This window comes from Narcine bancroftii, chromosome 3 (assembly GCF_036971445.1).
Source record: "Narcine bancroftii isolate sNarBan1 chromosome 3, sNarBan1.hap1, whole genome shotgun sequence".
Taxonomy (NCBI): Eukaryota; Metazoa; Chordata; class Chondrichthyes; order Torpediniformes; family Narcinidae; genus Narcine; species Narcine bancroftii.
The window spans coordinates 276,590,456-276,613,121 of record NC_091471.1 but is presented as its reverse complement, the minus strand read 5'-3'; the positions used below and the strand labels follow the sequence as shown (position 1 = coordinate 276,613,121).

General features: G+C 43.3%; 1 protein-coding gene across 6 annotated transcripts in view; it reads left to right on the top strand.

The window, feature by feature from the left end:
• LOC138758813 (rho GTPase-activating protein 45-like) overlaps positions 1-22,666 on the top strand; it is a 171,551-nt gene that overhangs the window by 85,706 nt on the left and 63,179 nt on the right. For 4 of the 6 annotated variants that reach the window (XM_069928204.1, XM_069928203.1, XM_069928202.1 and 1 more), the window contains exons 3-5: positions 8,772-8,864; positions 13,663-13,806; positions 18,027-18,111. In XM_069928204.1, coding sequence (XP_069784305.1) covers positions 8,772-8,864; positions 13,663-13,806; positions 18,027-18,111 — 322 coding nt within the window. The remainder of the gene's footprint in view (positions 1-8,771; positions 8,865-13,662; positions 13,807-18,026; positions 18,112-22,666) is intronic. The other 2 variants (XM_069928206.1, XM_069928205.1) reach the window with 1 other exon arrangement.

Below are 22,666 nucleotides of genomic sequence, written 5' to 3'. Positions count from 1 at the left end.
GGAATCCCAGTCCTCTGATTCCCCATTAGTTTTAGCTTCCTTGTGTGCCCTCCCCTTAGCTTTTATCTTGGCCTTAACTTTTGTTAGCCACTTTGGCACTATCTTTCCTTTGACTAATTTCCTTTTTCTTGGAATATATTTGTAAAAATATCTTCCAATCCTGCTCTGTTCGTCCGACTAGTTTGCTTTTCCAGTCGACCTGAGCCAGTTCTTTCCACATACCACCATAGTTTCCTTTATTCCACTGAAAAATTGATACATCTGTTAACATTTTTTCCTTTTCAAATTTGAAATTGAATTTGTCCATGTTGTGGTCACTGCTTCCTAGAGTTCTAAAACCTTTAACTCCCTAATGACCCTCAGGTTCATTGCACATTACCCAGTCGAGAACTGTGAATCCCCTGGTGGGCTTCTCAACAAGCCGTTCAAAATATCCGTCTCACTTCTCTAAGTATCAGCAAGCCACAACCTCTAATTGCCAACTAGCTTTCCAGTGAAAACAATTTCCCCATCAATGTAAATAGTGCATGGAGAAAAGATCAGCATCTGAGGAAAATTGAGGTGTGTATGTCAAATACTCTTTATCAGATCAACTGCTTCTGAAGAAGGAATGATCTCACTTACTAATTGCTCAATTACCCAACACTTTTCTTCACAGATTTTGCCTGACTTGTACGTTTTGTACTTTTTAACATTCCTAAAATAAAGAGGCGTTTGTTTACTGGAGAGAGATTTGTCTTTCCTAAATGTTGTGGTCCCATCCCAACAATCTATTGATTTAACTGTGTAAGGTTTCGGGTGCATTACCCTTTTTATGAGACTGTCGGTATGAAACACTTCTAAGAGACACTAAGATGCATAACCACAGAAGGACATGAATTTCCTGAGAGGAAGTTCCTCCTCTTGTGACTCCTCTGCTGTGCAAGAATATCATGGCCGATTTTTAACCCCTGCGCCACTTTCCTCCCTCTACTCCTTGCTTCACCTCATAGCCAAAGGTTGATTGATCTCCATAAGAAGGAAGACAATTTTTTATTGTGAAACATGAAAGTCTGTAGATGCTGTGACTGTAGTACAAACACACAGAAATGCTGGAGAAACTCAAACGGTCTCACAGCATCTATAGGAGGTAAAGATATATTGCCAACGTTTTGGGCTTGAGCCCTTCCTCAAGGTATCAGCAATAAAACAGGAATGCATCTGAATAAAGACTGGAGAGAGAATGTGGGAGGAGTCCAGTCCAACAGCTAAAAGGTGTTTATTGGATCTGATAAGAGGCAAGGTGAGAATTGATTTTGGCTCTGTGGAAAGAGACATAGGGAAAAGGGAAGAGAGATGAAGAAAACTAGAAGAAAGGAGATGGGGAAGAAGAAAGGGGATGGGTTTAACAGAAAATGTAGAGGTCAATGTTAATGCCATGTAGTGTCCAGACAGAAGATGAGGTATTGTTCCTCCAAATTACGGGTGGTTTCAGTCTAGCAGTATGAGACCATGGACAGACATGCTGGCAAGGGAATGGGACCGGAAATTGAAAAGGGTGACCGCTGTGAGATCCACCCTGAGCTGAGGTGCTCAACAAAGTGATCTCCCAGTCTGTGCCCAGTCTCTCTGATGTAGAGGAGATCATAATATTTTGTTTATCTGTTTTCGGGAATCAATCAAAAATATTTACCTGGCTGCTGTAAATCTTCAAGTTCAATTTATTATCATCAGACTGTACATATACAATCAGGCAAAACAGCTTTTCTCCAGACCAAGGTGCACACACATAAACAGCACATAATAACCACATATATACATATCATTTAAAATAAATAAATATTTGGGATGATTTACTTAAATACAGGTTACAGTTCCTCAATCTCACAGCCTGCAGGAAGAAATCTTCAGGTTTCTCTCTCTGGGAAGGCAGTGAGTGTTCAGATGTTAGATTTAAGTACGTGAACAATAGAATTCTGGACATTAGGCAATTAGATTGTAGGGAGTAAAGTGAGAAACTAGATGAGGTAAAAAAATCAGGTATAATCTTATTGCATGGGTCAGCAGGCGTGAGTGGCTTAATGGCCTTCTCCTGCTCCAATATCTGCCTTAAAAAGAGATTTCAGACTTCTTTTCCAATCCCTTCTGATCCATTCTCCAGAGCACTACAAGAGCCTGACCTCTGATGCTTTAAGTATTGCCAGTCACTCCGCTGATAGAAGACATTAGAGCAACCATTTTACGTGACACATAGCACATTTAAGTAAAAGCCCTGTTTTCTTTTCACCTCATGTAACACAAATTTTTTCAATGTATTTTTACGTAGTCGGTAGGAGAGAAGAACAGAAGAAATCAAAATGTACTGGGGTTGTAGGTTAATTGGGGTATTTGGACTTCATAGACTCATGGGCTGGAAAGGCCTGCTACCATGCTGTATTTCTAAATTTTTTTTTAATAACCAGGTAATTAAAAAACTTAGCAACAAGGGAAGAGTGGCATGGATGGTGTAGTGGTTAGCTCAACACCTTTACAGTGCCAGAGATTGGGACTAGGGTTTGAATCTGGCGCTGTCTGTAAGGAGTTTGTACATTATCCCTGTTTCTGCATGGGTTTTCCCAGGGGCTCCAGTATCCTCCCACCTTTTGAAATGTACCGGGGATGTAGGTTAATTGGGCAGCATGGACTTGTGGTCCGAAATGGCCTGTTACCGTGCTGTAGGTCTACATTTAAAATTTAAATAAAAGGGAAGGGGGCCCATAAACTTTGAGCAGAATCCTAGGAGTGCCGTAGCTGAGGGAGGCTGAGAATGGCTGCACTGCATTCCTGTGTTCCAAACCAATTATTATATCCATGCTTAATCTGGGAATATTATTTCCCACTTTTGTAAATGATAAAGGGCAGTGCCAGGGGAACAATAGCTGAGTCACCTGCTGTGAGAATTATCAGTGTCTTCCCAGAGGAAGTTTCCCCAATATTAACTCTCGTGTCAGAGTATGTGGAATTTCCTGAGGTACGCCAGCTTGTGCTGCGGTGACATTACTCTTAGAAACAAGACATGATCCTCCCTGATAGTTTTCAGCTCAGCCCAACCCCTTACTGGGAGGAAGTCTGGGAGTAACTGAGAGCAAAGGCATTTTCCCTGCATTCACAGGAAGGTGATGTCATTGTTAAACCATCCAGAAGTGCATCCTGAGTGATTACTGACTGCACAGTACATGGCTTGTGTTGAATGCCTCACCTAAAATTACATCCTAGGTTAAGAGTCTCAAATTCATAAGGAGTGGAACAAGCTGTTCAGCCCAACTCATCCATGCTGACCAAGGTGGCATCCTGGGCCAGTCCCATTTGCCTGTACTCCATCTGTACCTAAATAAACCCTTCCTATCCATATATCTGTCCAAATGGCTTTCGAATATCATAATTATACCTGCAATAAACATGCTGGAGATTGTTTATATTTCTTTCTTTGTTTACATTTTTCTCTTCTGTATTCGTATCTTTTGCTTGAGTACAGCTTACATTTACTGATAAGTAGAAATTTTGCCTAGCCTGTAGAAAAACGTATCTCAGGGCTGTAGGTGACATCATGCATGTAATCTCATAATGCTTGCGAACTTTGAAACTCAGCAGGTCATTCAGCATCCATTGGAAGTAAAGGGTAATTAACAATTCGGGCCTTGGCCCTTTGTCAAGTATTGGTCAGGTTTCTCTGCTGTATCCATAGACCGCACCTGGAATGAACTGACAGAAGAAACTATAGAAGGGGGTATAATATGATATCCAAATTACATCTGGTCAGATACAACATCTTCCCACAGGCAGTGAGAATACTGAATGACTAAAGGAACTGCTCACACTAACCACCAGAGACTCTACTATATTTTTACACATACTGTACGGAAACAGGCCTTTCTGGCCCATATGCCCATTCTGCCCAATTACAACCAATTAATCTACAACCCTGGTACGTTTTGGAGGGTTGATGGAAACCTGAGCATCTGGAGGATGCAGCGTTAGATTTGTACCCAGATCACTGGCACTGTAACAAAGTTGCGCTAACCACTACACTAACCATGCCTCTCTTATTTATTTATAATGCAATATTTCTTTATCTTTATCTATATATATGTATATTTGCCCTACATATATATATTGCTTGTCTGTAAGTGCATTATATCTGGTTGCGTGTCTAAATGTTTTGCACCAAGGAACCTAGAATGCTGTTTCGTCGGGTTTAACTTGTACAATCAGATGATAAATAAACTTGAACTTGATATGGAAAAGAATGTTAAGAAGGATATGGCCCAAATGCAGGCAAATGTGTCCAGCCCAGAATGCCATTAAATATGCTGTGGCCCGCTGGGGGGGCCCATGGGACCCCTATTATGAAAAAGTGTCTGAGAATACATGCCAGGAACATGGAAGAAAGTTTGACAACGACACCACTATCATTAAAATGGTCGAGTAGATTCTTCAATGCTCAATTCCCCATATATTTTAACGTTCTTTAATTTAATTTCAATTTAGAAATACAGCACAATATGAGGCCCTTCTCATCCTTGAGTCTGCGCCGTCCAAATGCAACTATGTGACCAATTAGTTTTTCTAATTAGTTTCAGTTCTGTGAATACTTGTGATATTTTAGATTGCTTAATTTAAACAAAAACTAATTGAGACATCTGACGTTCAAAAGGTAGGCAGGAATATGTAGAATTCATGAAGAGAAGTGCAAGAAAGCACCAGTCAATGCTGTGCAGGTACAGAGACATTCCCTCTCCCCTTATTTGCTACTATGCTTTCCCTCCTACCTATTACCTCCTGCTTGTGGGACCGTGCTCCTTCCTTGCCCTTCCCCCACCATTTTATTTTGGCACTTGTCACATTTTGCTCATTCCTTGATGAAAAGCTCGAGCCCAAAACGTTGGTTATATATCTTTATCTTTTCTACTTAAAGTACATTGTTTGACCTGCTGAGTTTCTCCAGCATTGTGTTCTTACTTCATAAGGTAGGCTATTGTTTTTCACTCTACCTTGATTGTCTTGCTTAATGAAGGATGTGGATATGGAAGGATGAGGGGTGCGGAGAGTGCAGTGAAGACATCAGGATACTTTTGGTCTGGAGCACTTTCATTATGGGGAGAGATTTGATAGCTGAGGGTAACATACCATAGGTATTTAAAATTATAAGCATTGTAGACGGGGTGGAAGGTCTTCTTCCCATGTTGGTTGCATCATTCCGAAGAGTGCATAGATTTAAGATGAGTGGAAGGAGTTACATTTATTTAGACGTACAGAATGGTAACAGGCCCTTCCAGCCCTTGAGTCAGTGCTGCCCAAATACCCCAATTGACCTAGAATCCCGTGCATTTTTGAAGGGTGGGAGGAAACTGGAGCACCCGGAGGAAACCCATAGAGACACCAGGAGAAAGGAAAAACTCCTCACAGTCAGTGCTAGATTCAAACCTGGGCCACTGCCATGCTAACCACTACTCTAACCCATTTAAAGGGGATCTGAGGAGAAGGTTGATATCTGGAACTCACTGCCAGAAATGGATACAATTGCTATGTTGAAGAGACACTCAGATAGGCTTTAAAATAATAAGTTTAGAAGAATACAGACCTAATGTGAGTAAATGAGATAAATGGCCTCCCCCAACCCTCCCCATTGAAAATAACCATATTAATATGGTAAAAATAGAGAAACATGTTATTCAGGACAAGAGCATAAATTACAATGGACAACAAGTTTTTTCAAAAGGTTTGCTTCCTGAAAAAAAATCAAGGATTATGATAGACAACTTCAAACTGAACACAAAAATAATTTCCGATTTCCTGTATCACGTAGGAAGTTGGAGAAACATTAAATTAACTTTTATTTAATTTAGCATGTTAAATCACGTCATTATACTGACACATTGCGTTCATTCAAACTGACCTAAAAATGTTTTGCCTCTGATTTTTGTTTGTACTCAACATCTGAGGCCTCTCATGTCCAACAATAGTCGGCCAGCACTGATGGATTCCAGTTGCCCTGATACCCCTTTTCCATGGTCACAATGTCCTGGTGAAACCTTTCACCATGTTCATCACTGACTGCACCAGGATCAGCCGGGAAGACGTCGAAGTGCGAATGGAGAAAATGAATTTTCAATGACATGTTGCACTTCGTGGTTTTGTTTGCTTGAAGTCACAAAAAGCAGTACATCTAAAAAAAAAACTACGTGTGATAGGAAATTTTTTACGTGATTTTCGTGATCAGAGCCCAAAATCCATAAAATACACCCAAAAGTGTTCAGGAAACAAAATCTGCGTTGTCCAGTGTAATCCATGTGAGGATTGCTATGTTGCATAATATAACTCAAGGGTTAATGAGGACTTTCTGGGCTATAGGGCCTGTTTCTGAGCTGAATATCTTTAAGATAATAATAATCAGGATATTATTAAGTGGGTATGGACCTGAAATAAAAATACCAGTTCATTGGGTGCAAAATATAGTAGGCACTAAGTGTGACCAATCATACGATGAGCTGAGGGAAGACCATCTGATGGTCATGAGGTGACACTATGTCATTTATGTGGTCATAGACACACATATGGAAGGTGGCTGCTGCTACAGCACATTGACATATTGAATATCAAACCTAGCCTACCCTGGGTTAATGGGGGGATCCCACTGGGCTTCATCAAGCTCCATAACCCAGGAACTATATGAAGTTCCCTCACCAGAAGAGGCTCTGTTAGAAATCCTCCGCACACATGTTTAAGAGGGAGGGTTTTTAAAAGACATACAACACAGTAACTGACCCTTTGGTCCACAAGTTTGTGGCGCCCAATTGCACCCAATTAACCTACAAGCCCCAGTACTTTTCAGACTGCGAGAGGAAATCGGAGCTCCTGGAGGAAACCCACATAGATACGGGGAGAGCATCCTTACAGACAGCTCCAGATTTGAACCCGCGTCACTGGCACGCTAACAGCGTTGCACTAACCATTTTGAATTGTTATTTTCACCAGCTTCTCATGAACTTGGTTTGGAGCTGAACCAAAGGTAACAAAGATTTGTGCTTGAATGTCACAGCTATGCATGGAAGCAAGTCTGTTCCATTCTTTGCCTTTCCTGAATCATTCCTCCTCCCCTCATGGGAGCTAAAATCTGTCTTCCAGAGGCTGGAGCATCCTCCCCACTTGACAAAATAGCCTGGATGACAGAGTGAAACCACCTCGAAACAGGCCCTTCAGCCCAATCTCTCCATACCAAGATGGGAACTTCCTGTGTAAGTCCCATTGGCCAGAATTTGGCTCCTATCCCTATATTAGCACAGATAGCATAGCGATTAACCCAACACTGGTACAGCACCAGCGACCCGGGTTTTAATCCAGTGCTATCTGTAAGCAACTTGTACATTCTTCCCATGTTTGCGTGGATTTCCTCCGAGTGCTCTGCTTTCCTCCCATCCTCCAAAATGAATGGGGTTGGTCAGTTAATTGGTCACATGTAATTGTGCAACATGGGCTTATGGGCTGGAAGGGCTGTTTACCGAGCTGTAAATAAATAAACATTTCCTATCCATGTACCTGTTTAAATGTTGTAAATATACCCACTTCTGGCAGCTTATTCCACGTATTCACCACCCTTTCTGTGAGAAGCTTGCCTCCTTTAAATCTCTCCCCACTCACTTTAAACCTGTGCCCTTTAGTTTTGCATTTCTGTAAGGACTGTGACTGTCACCTTATTGATGCCCCTCATGCTTTTATAAACCTCTATCAAATTATCTCTCAGCCTCCTCTTGGGTAAACAATCCCAGCCTATCCAGCCTCCCCTCATAACTCAGGCCTACCAGTCCTGGGACCAACTTTATGAACCCTCCCCCACTTAATTCGCTTCAGGTCCAGATCAATGACACAGGAGCTTGCTACGGGATTGTCCCTTGATGACGTTAGCTGGGCAAACGGATCAACAGAGGTTCCACTTGATGAAAGGTTCAGACCCGAAATGTTCATTGACCAGTTCTGCAATGGATGCCACCTGACCCGCTGAGTTCCTCCAGCAATTTTGTCCATTCAAAGTAGGACGAGAGCCTCAGACTCACAGGAATATAATCACTTAAAGGTCAGCCTTCTGGCCAGAAATGTCAACCCATGGATGCTGTCTGACCAGCTGAGTTTCTCCAGCAGATTGTTTCCAAATTTACGCATTTTCACTCTCGTGTTTTAAGGTTTCTGACAAACTGTTTCTCCCTTGTGGAGAAAAAGTGTTTTGAAAATCTATCTAATGACAGGGAGATAAAAATGAGACCTCTTTGGAAGGGAAGGTTCCAAAGACCATCAGCGCCCTTACATAATGTCAACAGGTTACATCCTGCGTGAAGAACATTTTGTTTCTGCCACTGTGCTACACAGACTTAATATTGGTATCTTGTTTTGGTATCTAAGCTAACTGGAAATTGAGAAATGAGTTTGTTTAATCATATAAACAAGGTAGGGATTGTTTCTGATTGGATTAGCAGTGCTGGAGGGTAGGACCCCCACTCCCTAAGTTTAAATACCCACCTTGGAACTTAGTGTTACGTTGACCTCAGTGATTCTTCGCCACACCACCGTCTTGGCTTGTTGTCCAGAAATGATGGTGTATGCTCTAGGACTGAGTTGACTCAGATAGGTTGCAAGTGTCAGTCCTCTGAGATCCTCACTCACTGCTCTCTCCCTCTGACTTCTACTGCTCTCATGCTCTTCCACCACACTCTCACCCAGACTTGCTACTCAAAATGTCGACTATTCTTTTCCCTCCACAGGTGCTGCCCAGCTGTCTGACCTACTGAGTTCCTCCAGCTGCTTCTTTCCTTTTGCTAGATTGGTAGGACAGCTTGCTACTTTCTTTAATGAAGGTAATAGCAGTCTATCCCTGCACTTTTTTCCCGCCTTCCAGTGTCAGTGCTGAGACAGGTGTAAAGTGAACAACTATTCATGAAGGAGATTCACTCCTTGGTGTCATGAACAGAAAGTCAGGGCCCTGTTGGTTTATTTTTTCACTCACCCTCTACTCAAAACCACGTGACACAACTTGTGATGACCCACGAACTCTGAGGCTGAATAACAGGAAGCCTGCAGAAAGTTTCACATGGAATTAATTTGTTTGCTGAAATGTTCAGAATTCATGAGAAATTTTTATGGCAAGGTTCATTTGTTTCTTACATCCTGAACTTGCCAGGATTTAAACCATTGGGGTGAAACACAGAAGTTTGCAGATGCTGAATTGCTGGAGGAACTCAACTAGTCTTGCAGAGTCCATAGGAGACTGTTTATACCTTGAAGCCCGTCTGAACCCTTCTTCAAGTTATAAGCAAAAAGCAGGCAAGCGCCTGAATTAAAGGCTAGAGAGAAAGAATGGGAGGGGGAGGAGTCCAGACCAACAGACAAAAGGTATTAATTGGATGTGATAAGAGAAAAGATGAGTATTGATTTTGGCTCTGTGAAAGGAGACAGAGGGAAAAGAGGAGAGAGAGAGAACTAGAGGAAAAGATACAAGGAAGACGAAGAGGGGATTTTGAATGGAACCCGGAGAAGTTGTTAATTCCATATTGTTGGAGGGTGCCCAGACGAGGTGTTATTTCTGACAGTGCGAGACCATGGACAGAATTGAAATGGGTGGCCACTGGAATATCCCTGTGATTGCGGCGAACAGAGCCGAGGTGCTCAAAAAAGCAATCTTCAAGACTACACCCAGTTTTTCTGACGACCACAGTGGGAGCACTGGATACAGGAGATGACCCCTGCAGATTCACAAGTAAAATGTTGCTTCACGTGGAAGAACTGTTTGGAGTCCAAACTGGTGGTGAGGAAGGAGGTGTGAACTCCACCGAAGCATCTGTAGTCACAAGTGTAGGTCCCAAGGAATGATTAGTGGGGAGGGAGGAGTGGACAAGGAAGTCACAGAGCAAGTGGTCCCTGCAGAAGGCGGAGAGGGGAATATGTGTCTAGTGGTGAGATGCCATAGTAGCTGGCAGAAATGGCGGAGGATGTGTTGGACAGGGTGGCTGACAGGGTGGTAGGTGAGGATGAGGAATCCAGTCCATGTGAGCGTGGGGGTGGAGGGGCCTATGGTGGATAATGGAGTATAACCCCATAATGGGTAATTATCTCTACTTCAAAAAGCTCTGGGTGCACGCCCCACTCAAAGCTTGACCCAAAATCCAAGCAGCACTTTACAGCCTGTGGTGTCAATTTTTTTATAGGAGATATTAAACTAGCTTCTTCTGACTCTCAGTTAGTTGAATAAAATCACACTACCCCATTTGTAAAATTCTCCCCAGTCATCAAATCAATAACTACTTTAAATCAATCATCAAGGATCCACACCACCCAGCACACTCTCTATTCTCGCTCCTACCATTAGGAAAGAGGTATAAGTGCCACAAGATTCCCACCACCAGGTTCAGGAACAGCTGCTCCCCCTCCACCATCAAACTCCTCAACATCAAACTCAATCAGGGACTCATTTAAGGACTCTCACTTTGCACTTTATTGATCTATTGCACTGTCAGTTATTTACGTTTCGTTATTTGTTTACATGCATATGCTTAGTGCAGTTTGTATTAATTACAATTGAGTGGTAATTCTGTCTCACCCACAGGAAAAGAATCTTAGGGTTGTATATAATATTGTGTATGTACTCTGACAAGAAATCTGAAATGTGTCTTGAATAGAAGCCAGAGATAGATTGCGTTGTAAATTGGGGAGGAATTTCCAAGGTGTGAAACAGACACTTTATTTTCCCAGAAAACACAAGACATGCAGGTGCTCAGATCCTGAATAGACGAGGAGGAGTTAGTGGGTTAAGGCATCTTAGAGTTGATGTTTCAGGTTGGGACTCGAAATGTTGACTCACCATCTTTCTCCATGCATGCTGCCACAGTATATCTGTAGAAGTGTGACAGAGTATACAACAACTTATCAACTCTCCTCAGACTCCTTAGAAATTAAAGGGACTGATGTGCCTGCTTCACAGTTGTCTCAATGTCCTGGCTCCCAGAGAAGTCCTCCAATATGTGGACTCCAAGCTTGAAAGGACTAATCCACATCACCTCAGCCCCACCAAATGGACAGATTTTTTTTCTAAAAATTAAGTTTATTCACAACAAATTATTTATAAAAAAAGAAAACCATTCAAATTCTTTTCACATTCTGAGTGTCATATCCATGCAATTCCATAAATGTATATTTTTACATTTTTCTCTATTTAGCTCCATTGCTACCACTGTGGCACCTTGTAGTGACTCCTTTTCTCAGTGTCAGCCTCTCAATGGCCAGTGACTGAAGGACTCTAGACTGTGGTCCTCCCCCACAGTGTCCTTGTTTTGGCTGTGCCAAGCCTCAATGCATCCCTCAGCATATAATGTAACCTGGAATGTGCCAGTCGGCAGCGTTCCCTCACCAACATCTTGATGTGCTAAAAGACCAACAGGTTTCTGGCAGACCAAAGTGCATCTTTCACAAAGTTGGTGATTTTCCAGCAGCTCTAGGTGACTGAATCTGTGTATGTCACCGGGAACAGCCTGCAAATCAGAGAGCCCTCAGAAACGCTATGGCTGGGAAGGAACCATGACAAGGAATCGTGCATCCTTCTCCACACACACTGAGCGAATCCTCATTCTGCAAAGAGGTGGGCGATAATCCTAGTGCGCACTTAGGGACTCTGAGAGCTCCCTTGGACAACCTAAGTAAGAGTCACCTTATTGCAAGGGGAGAAGTTAGAGAACAAGAATCATCGGCTCAAATCTCCTGTGGTCTACCACCAGCCCCAAAGGATTGTTGTGGGTAATGACCTCTCACACTCTTCAATTCAAAAATGTAGAGGCAAAAAAATGCAAAAAAACCATAGGAAAATATTTCAAACATTCTTTGAAGGAGTCGCCAGTTAAACAGCCTAGTTCTGCAGATAGGGAAGCTTGAAGTTTGATCTCGGTCATGTTTTTAGATTATCTCAGTGAGGTGACATGGGGGCATCAGAATTGACCTTCATGTCCATAGGTTAAAGAAACAACAATCAATCAAGGTTGCTGATCATTATCCACTGACCAGTGCTGGCAATGTGTATGTCAGGTCGAAACAGGATCAAATTTAACTGAGCCAATACTAAGAGGCTTGTGCATTAATGATGGCTCCTCTGGTGACAGACCAGTGTTTGTCTGGGCTTTGGGTGAAGTATTCCAATGAGAAATCATTCCTTCAGACAGGACAACAGGAATTGAGGAAGAGATACTGTACATTGCAAAGAGACCAAAGGTTGGATTCAAATTCTGACAAGCTGTGAAAATCTAGGATTCCATTTAATCATGATTCATTTCTTACAACAGTGTCTCCATAAAAAAAACTTGATAATCAAAGCTAAGAGTTTACTTTAAGTGTGAATAGCTCTACATTTCAGTGAATTTCAACTTGCATCATGGTCTGATATGGGGGCACCAATATCTCTGAGGCGAAAGCCCTGCAAAAGGTAATGGACACACCCCTGTGCATCACAGACAAAAACCCTCTCCACCATTAAGAACATCTACAGGGAACACTGCCATTGGAGAGCAGAATCAAGGATCCAAACCACCCAGCACATGCTCTGTTCTCACTGCTGCCATTAGGAAAGAGGTATTGGTACCACAAGACTCGCACCACCAGGTTCAGGAACAGCTCCTCCCCCTCCATCATCAGACTCCTCGACAACAAACTCAATCAGGGACTCATTTAAGGGCTCTGACTTTTGCGTTTTATTGATTTTTTTTTCTCTGTATTGTGCAGTCAGTTTGTTTATATTTATTTATTTATTTACATGTGGATGTTGAGATTTTTTTTGCACTGCCAATAAGTATCATATTGTTTCCCTAGGTTATAGGTAATTTGCATTTCTGTGCTCCAATGTTCAATGCTCAGGTAGCAGTTGGGCTTCCAGGTAACTGCTATACATTTCCTGGCTACCGTCAATGAAAGAAAGACAAATTGGATTTGAAATTTGGACTAAGCCTTACATCCATTATGTTTCCCAACTGGAACAACAATGGGTCCTGTGGGAATTCTTTGCCTATGATTTTTTTCCAGGCCCAATTCCACCCAGAAGGGTCTCACATTGGCTCATGTCCAGGTTGTGTGCACAAAAGTCCCTGTTGCAATGCCACATCTAAAACACTGAGGGGACAAGAATAAACTCCAGAGGGTTGTTAACTCGGCCTGCAACATCACAGGCACCAGACTTCACTCTATCGAGGACATCCACATGAGGTGATGACTTAAAAAAGCAGCCTCTATCCTCAAGGATCCCACCACCCAGGCCAAGCCCTCTTCACTTTGCTACCATCGGGGAAAAGGGACATGAGCCTAAAGACAAACACTCAGCAACACAAGGTCAGCTTTTTCCCCTCCGCCATCAGATTCCTGATTAATCAATGAGCCAAAGATTCTGCCTCACTTTTTATGCATTGTTATTTTTATATGTATTACTGTTGTAAGATAGTTCATAATAAGCATGTTTGCATTGCGATGCTGCCGCTAAAACAAATTTTGTTACTTGTTCATGACAATAAATTCTGATTCTGATTAGTGTAACAAGGGGAGGTTCAGGAGTCAGATAGCTGTTGGAAAGAAACTGTTCTTGAACTGAGTATTCATTGTAAATTTTGGACTGTTATTCCCTTCCAGAGAAAACTGAAACCCGGCGTCCTGTGGCTCACGAGTATCTCGGGGAGGTGCTAAGGATCCTGCGACAGGTCATTAACAAATATCCACTTCTTAACACAGTGGAAACCCTGACAGCTGCAGGCACTTTGATTTCAAAAGTGAAAGGTACGACAAAAACTGGGGTTAACCCGGGGATTCATGAGGCAACCTGTGGAATTCAAGGGTGCTGCGGACATTTAAAAGGGTAATTAATTGGGGGAAACTTTAATGTTCAATACTTGTCAACTTAACCTTCTGGGAGAATGCAGATGAATTGTAGCTAGCACCTTTTATATGCTGAGGTCAAGGGCTCAAATGTCACTGCATGAAAGGTTGTAAGTTTAACAACTAGTGTGGGATGAAGGTTATGTTTACCAGTACTGCCACATTGTCCACAGATAGTAACTTGACACATACAATCAAATACAAATATTTAAAGGGAGAAGATGAAACCCAGAGTAAAACATGATAGGCTGCAGACGCTGTGATTGTAGTAAAAACACCAAAATGCTGGAGGAACTCAGCTGATCTTTTTGTATCTATAGGAGACATATATTGCTGAATTTTTGTGTCTGATCCATTCTTCAAGGAAAATCTTTTCTGAATCCAGGATTTACTCTGTCCTGCAAGCTGAACATTAATTTAAAGGGAACATTGTGCTCTTCAAATGTAGCAACCGTGAAATGCAGACCTTCCTTTGAGGCCCAAGTTGGTGCAATATTGGACTGTACTTACCTGCATTGTAGGCATGGACCTAGCAGCCCCAAGGTTCAAGTCAAGTCAAGTCAAATTTATTGTCATCTGATTGCACAAGTACAATCCAACGAAACAGGGTTCTCTGGTCCTTGGTGCAAAACATGCAGACACACAACCAGACAGAACCTTCCTGAAAAATGAGGTGATGTTGACTATCAATGATAGGTCACTATTTAAGTGAACTCAAAGGTACTTGGTGCTCTCCACTCTCTCTACTACAGAAATGTATATATTTCCATGTAGACCAGTTACACATTTCCACATAGACCAGTTGTTTGATGGCCACTGGCCTTCCCTCAGAGTCCTGGTAACATGCTTTAAACTGTGGCACAGCAGGAGTCCATAGCCAATTGTTTTGCTGCTAACTTCCAGTTGAACAATACTCTTGCTTTTCTCCCACATCCAGCAAACCATTCTCAATTTGATTGGCTGAGAAGTGGCAGATAGAGTTTAACTCAGAAAAGTGTGAAGTAGTTCATTTCAGTTGGCCAAATTTAAAGGCAGAAAACAATGTTAATGGGAAAACTCTGAGCAGTGTGGACGAACTGAGATATCTTGGAGTTCATGTCCATAGGACACTCAAAGTTGTTAAGAAAGCATAAGGCATGTTGGCCTTCATTAACCATGGGATCAAGTTCAAGAGCTGTGAAGTAATGTTGCAGTTATATAACACTTCAGTTAGACCCCACTTGGAATATTGCTTTCCGTTATGGTCACCAGGAAGGATGTTGATGCTATTGAGAGGATGCAGAGGAGATTTACAAGGATGCTTCTTGGATTGGAGAGCATGCCTTATGAGGATAGTAAACTCACAAAATGCTGGAGAAGCTCAGCAAGTGAAAAAGTGTCCTTTATCTAGCAAAGGCAAAGATATATAACTGGTGTTTTGGTTCCTTTCCTTATGAGGAAACTCGGTCTTTTCACCTTGAAGCGACGAAGAATGAGGGGTGACCTAATATAGGTATATGTTGAAAGGCATTGATTGTATGGATGGCCAGAGACTTTCCCAGGGTTGAAATGGCTAATGTGGCATAGCTTTAAAGTGCTTGGGAGTAAGTACAGTGGGATGTAAGAGGTAAGGTGTTCAACATAAAGGGGTGGATGCATTGAATGCACTGCCGCCCAATGGTGATGGAGGCAGGAACAATAGGATCTTTTAAGAGACTATTTGATAGGAACGTGGAACTAAGAAAAATAGAGGGTTATACAGTAAGGAAATTCTAAGTATTTGTTAGAGTAGGTTATTAGGTTGGCACAGCACTGTGGGCGGAAGGGCCTGTACTGTGCTGCAAATTTCTGTGTTCTATGCTATGTTCTACGAAACTAATTAAATGATGGAATTAAATGAAGGGGTAGAATGGTCCACTTCTGTTCCTGCATTTATTTGTTCCCAATGTTATTATTGTACCTGAGAACATTTGGCCCATCTGATCTCTGCTAGCTCTCAGATCATTCCCCCATCCTCCCCTTATTTATTTCCCTCTAACCTATTCTCTCTCATGCTCCGACTATTCCAAAACTACCTCTCCCCCTCCCCCTAACCTGCCTACACAAGGGGCAATTTACACTGGCCAATGAGACAAGGGAGGGAACCGGAGCATCCAAGGGAAAGCCCATGCAGAGACAGACATCACTGGTGGGCAGACTCAAAGCCAGGGTCGTTGGTGCAATGATACAACAGCCCCACTTTGTGACTCCTGAATCTAGAGTGAGTTTAACTAAACTTGACAGGCATGAAACACAAAAATCTGCAGAACTGTGATTGCAGTAAAAACACAGAAATGGCGGAGGAACTCAACCAGTCTTGCAGCATCTGTGGGAGGTAAAGATATACAACTGATGTTTCTGGCTCACTCCAGCATTTCTGCATTTTAACCATTTATGGCAAACCACTCTGGAAAATCTTTTCAACTAGGTAATTGGATTTAACAAAGTAAATAAAAATAATGACAAAATACTCAGTATAACAGCAACTAACATTTTACTCGACAGGGATTCTCTTTTGCTAAATTTGTGGTTAGCATAACGCTATTACAGGGCCAGTGTCCCAGGTGGAATATGGTGCTGTCTGTAAGGAGTCTGATCATTCTCCTTGTGTCTTTGTGGGTTTTCTCCGGGTACTCTAGTTTTCTCCCACCCTTCAAAAAGACTGCAGGTTGTAGGTTAATTGGGTGCATTTTGGGGAACAACAGGGTTGTGATGGAAGGGTGTATTACCATACTGTATGTCTGAACCTGAATTGTTTTGTGTGGAGCATCAGAGGCTGCTGGGTGGCCTGACAGAAGTATGTACAATTATGGAAGCATAGATAGAGTAGATCGTCAGAGTCCTTTTCCGAAGGTAGACGTGTTGGATACGAGAGAGCGTTGGTTTCAGTTGACAGAGGGAAATTTCAAAGGAGATTGATGAGACATTTTTTTTAACAGAGGGAGAGTTGAACATACTGCTGGGAGAAGTGGTGGAAGGAACATTTAAGACGTATTAAGACAGAGATGTGAACAGGCAGGGAATAGACTACAGTTAAAACACACCAAAATGTTGGAGAAACTCAGCTGGTCTTTTCAGCGTCCATAGGAGACAAAGATATATTGCTGACATTTTGGGCCTGAGGCCTTCAAGGAATAAGCAGAATAAGCCAGGAGCAAGAAATCTCAGAAAGTCTTAAGTAGGGGAGGAATCCAGACCAGCCAACATGTTAATTGGATATAATAAGGGACAGGTAAGAACTTATGATGTTTGTGCAAAAGGAGGCAGAATGGGAAGACAGAGATAGTGAAAGGTGACAGAGGGAAGAAGTGGAGGGGGGGTGGAATTAATGAAAGCCAGAAAAGTGCCATCCTGTTGGAGGGGCCCAGTCGGAAGATAAAGTGTTGTTCCTCCAATTTGTGGGTGATCTCAGTCTGGCAGTGCATGAGACCATGGACGACATGTAACCAAGGGAATGGGATGGAAAATTGAAATGGGTAGCCACTGGGAGATCCAATAATATGGATCCTGTAGACGCTGAAAAGACCGGCTAAGTTCCTCCAGCATTTCAATGTGTTTTAACTACAATCATAGTCTCTTCAGACTTTTGTGTTTCACTCATTAGAGACTAGTGTACAGGCAAGCAGATGGGCTGTGGAAATGGGCATCGTGGTTGGCAGAGAAATGGTGGGCCAAGGGATCTGTTCAATGTTTTTCAATGGGAATGAGAAGCCAGTTCCTGTGCTCTCTGATTCTGTCACCTTTCTCTTAATGATTGATGAATGGCTTTGAGCAAATAATTCCCATGAAACTTTTACCTGAACATTAAATGTAATTGGGTAATGGTCATGCTGACTCCTTATTTGTCTTTACGACAGTCAAAAATTGAAGTACTTCGTTTACGTTAATTTTTTTGTATTATTGCATGACAATAAAAGCAACCTTTGAAACTGGGCTAACACAATCTCTGCTAACAAACACTTAAACTTGCCTTGGTCTGCCTTTAATATAATGTTAATGAGTTATTGTCATACTCACAAGTACAATGAACATATGTATACAAAATCCTTATATAACCTTTGCAGAGAATTTGTATCCACTAAAACATTTGCTTCTTCTCACAGGTTTCCATTATGAATCTAACAATGAAAATGACAAAAAAGAGTTTGAGAAGGCAATTGAAACAATGGCAGTGGCATTTAGCAGCAAGTAAGTCTATCAGTGATTGACTTGGATGGAGGTAGAGTTGGCAGAAACAGCAGATATGGTAAAGGGGCAGAAAGGCAAGAAATATATCCTTTCTTTCTTGTACTGTTCAAACGACATGATTTCCTCTCAACGGTAGGAGTAGTTGTGGAGTTATTCAGAGGTGACCGTGATAAGGGTATGTGGCTGGTAAAATCCTGTGCTATCAAGATGGATGATGCCAATTTTATCTTGGTTGCTGAATACCCAAAGGTGAGGCAAATGGGACATTCTCAGAATGTCATATTGGTTGGCATGGATGGGTTAGGCCGAAGACCTTGTTCTGTGCTCTGACTCCGTACACTCAATGCCAACAATTCTTTACCCAGGGAGTGACTCACCTGTGGAACAGTAAGTTCATGGTCTCTTCCACAGACATCTGTAAAATGAGATGAGATAACCACAAAATGGAGGAAGAATAGGCCAATAAGAGAAAAAAATAGGAAAGTTCTGGAAACACTCAGCAGGTCAGGCAGCATCTGTGGAAAGAGAAGCAGACTTTAATGTTTCAGGTCAAAAGCCCTTCATCAGCACCGACCAGCTCAATCTTTCTATCATTTTCTGATTATGTTCCAGATTTTCATTGTGAAATTATTTGACTTTCACATGCCAGTAAGCCCAAAAGAGGCCAAGAGAATGAAGACAGATGTGAGAAAGAATGGACAGTTCAAGTTCCATTTTATTATCATCTGACTGTACATATACATTTCTCAGAACCACGGTGCACACACATGTGCATATATAATCACATATATACATAAAGAAAGAAATATATATCGATATAAATACACACCATAATCACTTATATAAATAAATATCAATATTTTGGGATGATTTATTCCATAATAGATGACATGTATTCAGTCATTCCTCAAGTAAAGGATATTAATAGATTCACAAATTTCATTAAAAAATACAATGCTGCGAAATGATGGGATATGTATATTTATTGTTTTAGCAAGTATACAGGTAATACAGTAAAACCCCTAGTATCTTGCACCTATGGGGACTGGTAGATGCTGGATAGCGAATTTTCTGGTCGCTTAGGCTCACTAATGCCTAACTAATACACTCTGGTGGCACGCCATTAGGCAGGCGAACCGGCCCAGCATGTCATGCACGCTGCGGGCAGCCGGCCAAAATGGCGCCGTCGGGGGTTTCTTCCCAACCTCGGCACCAGGCTTAGAAGCCCACACTCTGCGGCCCACATGATGCCCTGACGGCATCCAGGCCCACGGCATGGTTCTCAGCCAGGTCCAGGCTGGGAGTATAACAGCCAGGCAGACCTCAATAAATCAATTTTGCTCACTGAACTCAACCCGTTTGGTTGTGGAGTTATTCAGAAAGCAGAGTAGACGCCGCTACATTGGTGACCCTGACAGGTTCAAACATCTTTGAACCCGATATGAATGACTTTTCGATCAACGCTATAGCCATCAAGCTTCCTGACTTCTGGGTTCAGGAGCCTGAGACCTGGTTCAGCCACGCAGAGGCTCAGTTTCATCTCTGCCAGATTTCATTAGGTACGACCAAGTTTTATCATGTGGTCGCTGCCCTGGACCAGGCCACCGCCAAACGAGTGTTGCACCTCATTCAGCACCCTCCCATGGAAGATAAGTACGGGACCATCAAGCAGATGCTCGCCGGCTCCCTCAGCCTCTCCAGGCACCAGCGTGCTGCTTAGATGCTTCACCTCTACACCTTGGGAGACAGAACTCCAATCGCGTTGATGGATGAGATGCTCAAGCTCATGCGTGATCACACCGACTGCCCACTCTTCGAGTGGATCTTCCTCGATCATATGCCTGAAGACTGTGGTGAATGTCTGCCAAGCTGCCTGTTTCCCCTCTGGTGAGCCTTGCTGTACTAACATTGGCTGAGCATTATCTCTACTGTTAAGAACACTCCCCTTGGATATAACTGTATATGCATCTATTGTCATTCATTATTGTACCATGAGATTCTGTGAATAAAAGCCATGATTATTGTTGACCACATCATCTTTGTCTACTTCATCAACTGGCATTTCAAAGACATCCAGCCGTCACTGTCCCAGGAGAGCTTTGACGATCCCAGGAAGGTCGCTCAAAAAGCTCAGGAGCTTTCATTGCTTGAACGATTCCCAGAGGGCTCAGCAGTCCAACTGGTTATGAGCCCCAGGCATGACCATTAGCCTTCCTCTAGCGCTGTGGAAGAACACTTGGCTCCTGTAGGGGCCTCAAAGAGCATAGCCAGAAGCAAGCCATCCACTTCAGGCCTCTGCTTCTTCCACCAGCGCTGGGTAGCCAAGGCTCAGAAGTGCCATCAGCCCTGCTCGTTCCAGGGAAATGAGCAGGCTGGCCATTGTTAATGGCTGGCCAAGAACACAGCCTTCTCTATCTGCGAAATGCAATCAGCGGCTGACGCTTCCTCATCGACACTGGGACCAGATCAGCGTCATCCCAGCCACAGCCATCGAGTCCCAGATCTGGCCTCGAGGACCTCCACTCCGTGCAGCCAACTCGACGGAGATCTGAACGTATGGTAACAAGACCATCCACTTCCAGCTTGGCCAACGGAAGATCTCATGGAGGTTCACCATTTTTTCCCTCCAAACCTCCATCCTGGGTGTTGACTTCCTCCTCGGCCATGGGTTCCTGGTTGACCCCCCGAGGTAGGCGACTTGTCGATGCCCGTACCTTCCAATCTGTTCGTCTCAACACCTCCCACACAGAGCAGTCTCAAATGGCCATGGTTAGCACACACAAAGACGAGTTCCAGCACATCCTGGACGAGTTCCTGCCCATCCTCAAGCCGCAGTTCTCCACTGCTTCACCATGCCACGGAATGTTTCATCATATTCACATCCAAGGCCTGCTTGTCCATGCCAAGGCACGCTGGCTCCCTCTGGATAAGCTCCAGATAGCGAAAGAGGAGTTCTCGCATCTGCTGGAGCAAGGGAATATTTGATGTTCTGACAGTCCTTGGGCCTCACCACTCCATTTGGTCCCGAAAACCTCCAGTGGCTGGCACCCCTGAGGAGATTATCGATGGCTTAATGACGCGACAGTACCTGACTGTTACCTGATCCCTCACATTCAGGACTGCATGGCGCAAAGTTGTTCTCCAAGGTCAACCTGGTGCATTAATATCATCAAATCCCGGTGCACACCGAGGACATCCCAAAAACGGCCATTATCACCCCCTTTGGCTTGTTCAAATTTCTACGAATGCCATTCAGGCTCAAGAACGCCGCCCAGACCTTCCTGTGCCTCATGGATATGGTGGGCAGAGATTTGAACTTTGTGTTCATTTATCTGGATGATATTCTTTTCCCGACAGGCTGACTTCGGCCTAATGATCAACTGGCCAAATGCCAGTTTGGGAAAGAGTCCATGCAGTTCCTGAGCCATACCATCATGGCCAAAGGAGCTACACCAGCTGCTATGAAGGTCGCCGCAATCAGGGAGTTCCCGCGCCCAGACAATCTCAAAGGGCTACAAGAGTTCCCGGGTATGGTCAACTTCTACAACCAATTTATTCCAGGTGCTGCACGCATCATGCAGCCACTCTTCACCCTCATCGCGGCCAAAGACAAGACGCTGGCCTGAACTCCATAGGCCAGCAGGGCATTCGAGGCCTCGAAGGGTGCCCTCGCGAAGGCTACCCTGCTCGTCCACCCACGCACCGACCTTCATACGGTGCTTTCTGTCGATGCCTCCGCCTCTGCCGTCGGTGCTGTCCTGGAGCAGCAAGTTAAAGGACAGTGGAAACCACTGGCATTCTTCAGCCAACTTCTTCGTCCACCAGAGCGCAAGTAGAGTGCTTTCAACCGTGTGTTGCTGGGTATGTACCTTGCTGTGCGTCATTTTCACTATTTCTTGAAGGGGAGGCCTTTCACCATTTTCAAACCTTTGATTTCTGTCCATACATCCAGTCCTCACATGACCTTTATCCTTCTCCACCTCAACTCTCTGCTCTAACACTCTGGTTCACCTCCCCCATAGCGTTTGGTATTCTCGCCTTGGGAAAAATGCCCTGGCTGTTCCTCCCCCATACTCTCCCCCATACTCTCTCTTTAGCCATGTATTTACCTACATTAACTTCCTATTTCTAGCCTCACCAGCACGTGGCACCAGTAGCACTTGAGATTGCAACCCTGGAGGCCCTGTCCCTCAACTTTGCATCTAACTCCCTAAACTCTCTTTGCAGGACCTCCTCATCAATTAAGAAAGAGGAAGTGGATCCTTGGCAAAGTCTGGTTAATTTTAGCAGACAGATTGATACCTAAGTCTGTCCGCAGATGGGACAAGGGGAATGATAGCCTTACCAATACTTCAGAAACAGTCGAATTATAATGAGACCAGACCCTGGATTTGGAACTCACCAGTATGGTGGAGTAGGAAATAATATTTCAGCGACCGGGGCAAGTTGCAGAGGGATGGACAAAGTCATTGAAAAGGTCCATGGCTGAAAATGTTTAAAAAGTTCTTGGATTTTTAAAATGCATATCTGGTGTTTTCAGTTTGGTTGCAGGAAG